At 35.2% G+C, this 8,733-nt stretch overlaps 1 protein-coding gene across 1 annotated transcript in view; it reads right to left on the bottom strand.

The window, feature by feature from the left end:
- Nucleotides 1–4,477, bottom strand: part of LOC107681926 (dimethyladenosine transferase 2, mitochondrial-like) — a 7,233-nt gene extending 2,756 nt beyond the window's left edge. Inside the window, exons 1-7 of the mRNA XM_016478302.1 lie at nt 4,376–4,477; nt 3,297–3,762; nt 3,127–3,218; nt 1,767–1,920; nt 1,473–1,621; nt 1,268–1,357; nt 1,081–1,143 (exon numbers count right to left, since the gene is read on the bottom strand). Coding sequence (XP_016333788.1) covers nt 1,081–1,143; nt 1,268–1,357; nt 1,473–1,621; nt 1,767–1,920; nt 3,127–3,218; nt 3,297–3,741 — 993 coding nt within the window. The 5' untranslated portion in view covers nt 3,742–3,762; nt 4,376–4,477. The remainder of the gene's footprint in view (nt 1–1,080; nt 1,144–1,267; nt 1,358–1,472; nt 1,622–1,766; nt 1,921–3,126; nt 3,219–3,296; nt 3,763–4,375) is intronic.
- Between the last annotated feature and the right edge of the window lie 4,256 nt (nt 4,478–8,733).

The following is an 8,733-nucleotide window of genomic DNA, read 5'->3' as shown; positions in this document are numbered from 1 at the left end:
TTGAGGTATTCGGCCAATCACAACGCACTGGATAGCTGGCCAATCACAGCACACCTCGCTTTTCAGACCAATGAGCTTTGTAAAAATCGACGCGTTTCAGAAAGGCGGGGCATAGAGGAGAAACAATAATGTACAGTATGTAGAAAATAATGTGTTTTTTTAACCTTAAACTGCATAAACACATTTTATTACACCAAATACACAAAATAATGTTCTTTTTATCAGCATCATATGACCCCTTTAATACTTAAATTGCTAAAAAAAAAAAAAAAAAAAAATAGTGACAGGACAGACATTTATAATGTTGCAAAATATTTCTATTTCAAGTATCTATTTCTATTCATCAAAGAATCCTGAAAAATATGGAAAAAATGTTTCCCACAAAAGCACAACTGTTTTCAACATTGATAATAATCAGAAATGTTTCTTGAGCAGCAAATCAGCATATTAGAATGATTTCTGAAGGGTCATGTGACACTAAAGACTGGAGTAATGATGCTGAAAATTCAACTTTGCATTACAGGAATTAGTTACCTTTTAAAATTGATTAAAATGTACAAAACATGAAAACAGTTATTTTAAATTGTTATAATATTTCACAATATTACCGTTTTCTGTTTTTAATGTATTTTCAATCAAATAAATGCAGCCTTGGTGAGTATTCTTACATTTGAATGGTGGTTGGCTTGTGTGTGTGTGTGTGTGTGTGTGTGTGTATACCTACATGCCTTTTATTACAACAAAACTCCCTAAGCAAATAAGCATTTTAAACAATGCTTTTAAAAGTACACAAAACAGACTAAAGTTTCGCAGCTCATTTTTAGATAGCGAACATAACCTGCAATTAAGTAAGCAAGTGATAAATCTGAGTTTATTCAGTGGGAAAATGAGCTGCCTGGCTCAATCAGACCAATGACTCATAGATCGATTCAGAATGATTTCAAATTTTTCATTAAGAAGAACTGTGATCAAAATCATTAGACAGAAGGATGTGATGACACAGTGCTTCTCCTGAATCACTAATACAATATGAAAAGATGCTGAATCCTAGAGTGATAGTACTTGTGTGCCAATACTTACAGTGTTCTTTGAGGAGGGCCTTCCAGTCTTCTTGGTTACAGTTAGAAAGGATGACAATGGCACCTGGTAATGAGGGCAAAGCAGAAATTCACAAATATAGTACATGCACAAACACACTAATCATTAATTGATAAATTATTTCTGGAAAAAGGTAATAATGATCCATAAATAATAATAAAAGTCTTACCTCATGCAGTAACTCAATATCACAGGCCATCTGCCAGAGAACACTGAAAGCTTGGTAGTTCTTGTAATCTCTTGGACGGGTCACTAGTTTCTAAAAGAGAAAAGAAGCATAATTCATACATACTTCATACTTCCAGCTTGAAAGCTCCAACTGCTGCTACTTGTATAGTTAAAACTTTCTCGCACATGGAGTCATGTGAACTCACCGCATATTCTTTCTGGCTGATGAACATGATCAACTCCACACGTCCGTAGTGGAAAATGGAGTGGCGCTCAAATAGGTTGTAAATCAGCTTCCACAGTATGTTCTTCTCATTTCTTTGTGAGAAGATCCCCACAATCTTCACTGGGACATCTGATCCAGAAATGGAAAGAAAGGGAAAAAAATACATATTTATTTACTTCTTAAAGGGACAGTTTACTTATCCTTATGTTATTTATGCTATCCCATGTCCTTCTTTCTTCCCTTCCACATTAATCTGAATGTTTAGGGCACTAACCTGCTGACCAAGGAACCTCAGAGATGGCAAGGTCAGAGAAGAGTTTGTCCGAGTACATGACGGGTGGTTTCATGCTGCCGTGGCCGATGGGATCCAGTTTGAAGAAGTCACAATGAACCACATCCAGCTGCCCATCCAGTTTGCGCTCCAGGTCCTTTAAGATCAAAGGTTATTTTGGGGGTGTGCTGTTTTTTAATTAATATATCTATCATGGTTGCATTGACACTGATGTCCTTAATAATCAAGTAAAGGTAAAGAGTCGGGAGAAAATCGAATGTGTGTCAGTACATTGGACCAGTGCATTAGGGTTTAAAGGAATAGTTCACCCAAAAATAAAAATCTGCTGAAAATACTCACCCTTAGACCATACAAGATGTAGGTGAGTTTGTTTCTTCATGGGAACAGATTTGGAGAAATTTAGCATTCCATCACTTGCTCACCAGTGGATCCTCTGCAGTGAATGGGTGCCGTCAGAATGAGAGTCCAAACAGCTGATAAAAACATCACAATAATCCACAAGTAATCTCAAGTCCACCAATTAATGTCTTGCGAAATCAAATGCTGCGTGTTTGTAAGAAAAAGATCCATCATTAAGACTGAAGCCAGTATTAACTTTAAACCATCGCTTCTGGTCAAAATACCAGTTCATAATCCATAATAATGCTACCCTGTTGTCCTCTCTTACATCAAAATCCACTGACATATTTGTTTATAACTGTTGTGGCTTGTAAACAGCACTTAATCTGTGCATATTTCTCTCCTGATTCAGATAAGACGACTTTTTCAACAGAGAAAGCAATATTATGGACAGTCGACTAATTTTAGCCAGAAGCAACAGTTTGAAGTTAAGTTCTTAATGACAGATTTGTTTCTTACAAATATGCAGCTTTTCACTTCATAAGACATTAACTGATGGACTGGAGCGGTGTGGATTATTGTGATGTTTTTAGCAGCTGTTTGGACTCTCATTCTGACGGCACCCATTCACTGGGCAGGATCCACTGGTGAGCAAGTGGTTTAATGCTAAATTTGTCTAAATGTGTTCCGATGAAGAAACAACCTCATCTACATCTTGGATGGCCTAAGGGTAAGTACTGAATAACTGTTGTAGCTTTAAAAAAATCTGTATGCATTTAATTCATTCAGTAAGGAAATAGAGAATATAATAGAGAAATACGTTTCACTGTACTACTCGTTAACTTATAAAACAGTCTTAACAGTTATTAGATTGTGGATTTTCTCCTGCCTGGAGAAAAAAAAAAGCTCTGATATTTTTGACATATCAGCCACCTCTAGGTTATTTATTAGGAAAATAAAAGCTGAGTTAGCAGAATGAGTTGAGATGGTTTTGGACATCTACCTTCAGCTCAGGAAGGAAGTTTGTGTCACTTTCCAGGGCAACTACTCTTTGAGCCCCACGGTTCAGCAAAGCACGTGTCAACACCCCAGGACCTGCGTACAGAGTCAAAACCCACATTAATATCTTAACAAATACTGACAGCATTTAATTAGTAGTTGGGGAACACACACCTGGGTTACACTCAAATATAGCTGCTTTCCCATCATCAATGTCTCCAGCGAGGTGGTCGGTCACGATTTTTGCGAGGGAAGGGTCTACGATGAACCGTCTCAGGTTTTTACAGGCCAGTGCTTTCTTAGTGTTCTCATCCACATCACCCAAATCTAAAGGGTCATACCGGCAGAGGGGTCGAAACTGACCCTGCAGGGGCAAGGCGATAGCAGAGAGGTTCCTCTGAACGCCTCCTGAGGATGGAGAAATTCGCTCTGGTTTGCCCACCTCAGCCGGGGTATTCCTTGACCCGGAGGGGAATGGGTCTAGAGAGTAAGTTCCCGGAGAGGTGGACAAAGTCCTGTGTTTAGTTAAAGGCAGAGCACAGGGTGATGCAGATCTTGATGTTCCACATAGAGTTCTTAAAGTGAGGACAAAGATCCTACATCCTCCACACGCTGCCATGACGACCAACAAGCTTGAAGTCTGAAATCATTAAAAGTATTATGTAAAAAAAAAAAAAAATTATATATATATATATATATGTGTGTGTGTGGAGTACTTATCGCATTAATGATATTTTAATGTAAAAAAAAAAATAAAAATACTACATGCAGATGTATACACAAGAAATTTGCATATACATTATAATATTAATATAAATTAATATAATATAATATATATATATATATACACACACACACACACACATACATATATATATATATATATATATATATTATACACAATATAACCATATACTATATATGTATGCATAATCAACCAGCACAAGGAAATTGTACATGTTTTCTGTATTAAGCAAAAGACTACTAGCAGCCATTTCACGTGGCTATTCTGATCAGACATTTCCTTCGCTTAATTCATATACCCTTTATTGAAAATAACTCTAAATACACATTTGGACCATCGCTTAAATACTCTGACCAGTACATTACGTACATGCCTATTCATTCAGCTTATACACCATTACCCATGCTGCGGCAGCAAACGCCCTCGTTAACTATCAGTCTCTCCTGATAAAATAAACACATGCAGATCGTTAGCAACACACTTTTAGATCATTTTAACCCAAACTAACCTCAAACGATGCGGTTCTTGCCCACAGGATCTACATTAATGAAAGCTGCGCAGCACACGCGTCTGTGACATTGAACCCCGCATGTTGTTGACCCGATTGTTTCGCAATCCTATTGGTGAGGCGCACAACGTGCGTCATGTTGCCGCGACGTGCCAACATATTATTCTGATCAGCAGTGCGTCAGTTTTGCGCATTGTGGGATATGTGTTAATATAATTCTATTAGGTATTATTCTGTTATTAATATGTGCAGTAAGCATCCCAATATAAACTGTTTATACATATATAAATGATTATGGAAAGATCTGTTTTGTTGTGAAATGTATTGTTTTGAGCTTCATGTTTTTTTAATAACCTGCGCAAGGGCCGTTTCAAGTTGACAGTCATGAATACAAACAGGGCATCCATAATGTGCATGTACTGTATGTCGGTGCACGGACGCTCAATTCGAGTGATGATAGTGTTATGATATGATGACTATGAATATAGAGAGGTTTGTCAGTAAGGGTAAAGGAAATGGTCTGCGCGAAATCAAAGCGCGAAATCAAAGCCGGTGAGGCGATTCATTCATGCGAGCCGTATTCATTCTGCATCGCCAAGGATTTCTTGAAAACTGCCTGCCATAGTTGTCTCAAGAGGTAAGAAACCATATTTCATTTCCGAAATATTTTTTCTTAGAGAAAACAACTTATTCAGAGGGTTATATCCAGCCACATGTTTATTGTTCAGGTTAGTGAATGTCAAAATGTGTTTGGGGGTCAGAGATGTGGTGCATCTACTTTATAATGCGAAATATTGATTTCAGAAAAGTATCATGGTACTATTATGTGTATTTTTGGACATATAGGCTACAATGTTTATTTTGGACAATATATAATGCTAATATATGTATTTGAACAAATGGTACTGGTAGTGACATGGTACCATGTATGTAACATAGTACATGCTCAGTACCATAGTATATTTCAAAGTACCATGGTATTTGTATCAGTACTGCTTTGTAAGGGTAAACAGCAAAAATCAGTCTACCTGCTTCTCTTCTCTTCTGCCGTTTTACCTATGTGATATGTGATATGAAATGAGTTTGTATGATGACAACAGATTCTTTTTGTTTTTAATTGTTCTTAAATGCTTTATTTAGTGACAATTCACATACAAACTGACAATAAAAGCAAAAATGTCAATACATTCAAAGAAACAATGATTGTAAAAAAATAAAAAAATAATGCAAATTAAGGAAGAAGAAAAAGAAAAAAAAGAAAAAAACTAAATCAACAAAAAAAATATGAACTATATACAGAGGGGTATTGAGAACAAATCTATATCTCTAACTACAAAATAAGTGCAAAGGTCCTTAAAAAGGATAAAGTTTCAAGGCTTTACAACAATCTATAGTCTTTTTTGCTTTAGAGTTCCTTACATGATGACAACAGATTCAAAGCAATCATAAACTGATGCAGGACGAAATAATGCATGACACTTCTGAGTGTGTTCTCTAGGGGGCGCTGTTGCTCTTTCTCTGATGTTGCTGCACCTTGAATTATTTTACACGGGATGTTGTTTTTGTTGGTCAGCTAATGAGGTGTGTCAGACATTACTGTGCAGTTTATATAGGCTACCTAAAACAAAATAATCTATAGTATAAAGCCTTCACACTTCCTTTTGGATAAGAAAAATACCCTAAAGTGCACTCTTTACTTTTGGTGAAGGCAGTTTTAGCACATTTCGACCCTCCATTCTAATTGGCAGGATTAATTAATTTTTCACTGCACATCAAATGGATAAATATGTTGTTTTTTTCTTAATTTTTAAAAAAATGTTATTTTAATCAGTTAAGTGTTTTGCGCATTAAAAAAAAAATACTACTCATACTACTCATCTGCAGTGTGTATTATATAGAGAGAGAAAACATACAGTAGATGATTCACTTGTTTTGACCTTCCATTTCAGTTTGATGATGCAGAATTCATATTATCAGTGATAATATATACTTTTTATATGATAAATATTGTAACAATTAAAAATGTTATGTTTTTATAGTTTCGGCTCATTTTTTAGACTATTGTGAATTTTAGTTAAGATGGCTTTTACATAAGATTTGATAAAAAATAATCTATAAAAACATGTATACTGTATATGTTCTTAACTCATGATAGTCTAAATATATGTATATAAAATTATGATAGTTTTAACTCATGGTAGTCTAAATATAGATAATTATTTAAAAAAAATATATATATATGCATTGCATTCGGCAAAAGCATACACATGCATATACTGTATATATACTTAAGTCATGGTAGTTTAAATATATGTATGGAAAAACTAAAAAAGAAATACAAAATATGCAAAATTACTGAAATAAATGAACTTTTCCACGACATTCTAATTTATTGAGATGCACCTGTACAGTACGTTCAGTGAAGTTCACAGAAACCAATTACCTCCAAGTCAGAACTAATTTACATGTTTACTCAAGTTGCACCAACACTGACAGATCAGTTAAGCATTAATCTGATCCAAATTTCTATTCAAATACAGGCCAAATTCAAATATAAGCCTCACTTTTCTATGATGCGCATCAGAAAAGCAAAGTTTGTTGTTGAGAGCATCTGTTGAGAGAGTTTTCATCACCTTTCAAAATATCACTGTCAAAAGTCATTTTTGTTAAAGGTTTCTTCTCGTGATCCAGCAGTCTGGCTTGTTTGTTGTCATCATTGCTATTCATTTCAGACATGTACTGTATTTTCATTTTCAGAGGTGTAATTTTTCCTCTCGCCGAGCAGAAAGCGTGTGTAGGATGATGCTGTAATGAGATTGACGTTTCTAGCAGATGTGCTGTGATTTAATTCACACCAGCTTTTAATGCCCTCTCTGTAGCTTGATCGTTTCTGACACTTGATTAGAGTCTACAAAACTCTCAGTGCCCACAAATGCTCATGGATGGTGTGTCAGACAGTGCATAAAAATTGAGATTGTTAATGTATTCCAGTGAACTGAGTGAAATTTGGCATCTATGGTTCCATGATGAACCTTTAAAATCCATGGAACCACACCATTACACAAAAGGTTCTTTATAGTGGGAAAAGGTTCTTTAGATTATTAAAATGTTCTTCACACTATAAAAATTACTCTGTTCATTAAAAGGATCTTTCTGGAACCCAAAATGGTTCTCCTATGGCATCACAGTGAAAACACCCTTTTAAAATCTTTTTTTTTAAAGAGTCTTTGCACTATGGGTAAAGTTGTCTTTTAGATGCATAAATGTAAACATTATATTCGGTTACTAGGGAATTCCGGTGGTTACTAGGCTGTTTTTACTTTATCAAGTCCAAAAATACTTTTTTTATGATATTATGATCTCTAGATATTGCTCAGGTCCCTCATTAAATGTAAATCCATTGTATTTTTCTTTTAGCATCCGCTGTCTAGGAGTTGTGCATCCAATCCCTTAGAAAAGTAACATCTTTAGTGATGTTTAAAGGAATAGTTCACCCAAATTTGCTCACTCTCAGGCCATCTAGGATGTAGATGATATTGTTTCTTCATCAGAACAGATTTGGAGAAATTTAGCATTACATCACTTGCTCACCAGTGGATCCTCTGTAGTGGTCGACCAATATGGGTTTTTTGACAGCCGATGCCGATATCTTGGAAAGCAGGGTGGCCGATATAAAGCCGATATAATTTTATTTATTTTAATTTATATTTAAGAAATTTGAAATCATTTGAAAATGGATAAAAAATAATTGTGTAAAATAAACATACTTATACTTTAGAAGACAAAGCATTTTTCACAAATAAATAAATATTTAATAAAAATGGGAGTAAAAGGAAGTAAACACGGTAACCAACAGGGCACTCAGTATTCTGGGAAGTTTGTGTGAATCATTTTTTTATTTTTTATTTTTTTCAAATAAAGCCAAGGTAACACTCATTTTACATATAGCACGCAATGAATATGACAGTGGGCAACTGCATAAAGCGCAGCATAATTTGAAATCACTAGTTTAAAGTTTGTCGATCGCGCGTCTCCAGTGAAGCTGAACTCTCCTCCTGTCCGCATTCAATTCGCACGGATCGACCGTCACGCAGAGAACACGCGATCATGCAGGATACAAATGCACACTTCACAAGATCTCAACTAGATTCGACTAAGTCTGCAAGGTTTGTGAAATTAAATGTTCATTAGTCATTCAAAGATTTGTTTAAATGATATAAATGCGAGTTTGCTGAATGCTGACGGCAAATGAGAAAGTATACTGTTTGCATTTCTATTACTAATAATATTAAAGCAATCGTTATAATACTTTTTTGTATACATTTTAATTAATTTGTTTAACAGTTCTATCTGATTAT

This window comes from Sinocyclocheilus anshuiensis, unplaced genomic scaffold (assembly GCF_001515605.1).
Source record: "Sinocyclocheilus anshuiensis isolate Anshui unplaced genomic scaffold, SAMN03320099.WGS_v1.1 scaffold1098, whole genome shotgun sequence".
NCBI classification, from domain to species: Eukaryota; Metazoa; Chordata; class Actinopteri; order Cypriniformes; family Cyprinidae; genus Sinocyclocheilus; species Sinocyclocheilus anshuiensis.
This window is presented reverse-complemented; position numbering and strand designations above follow the sequence as displayed.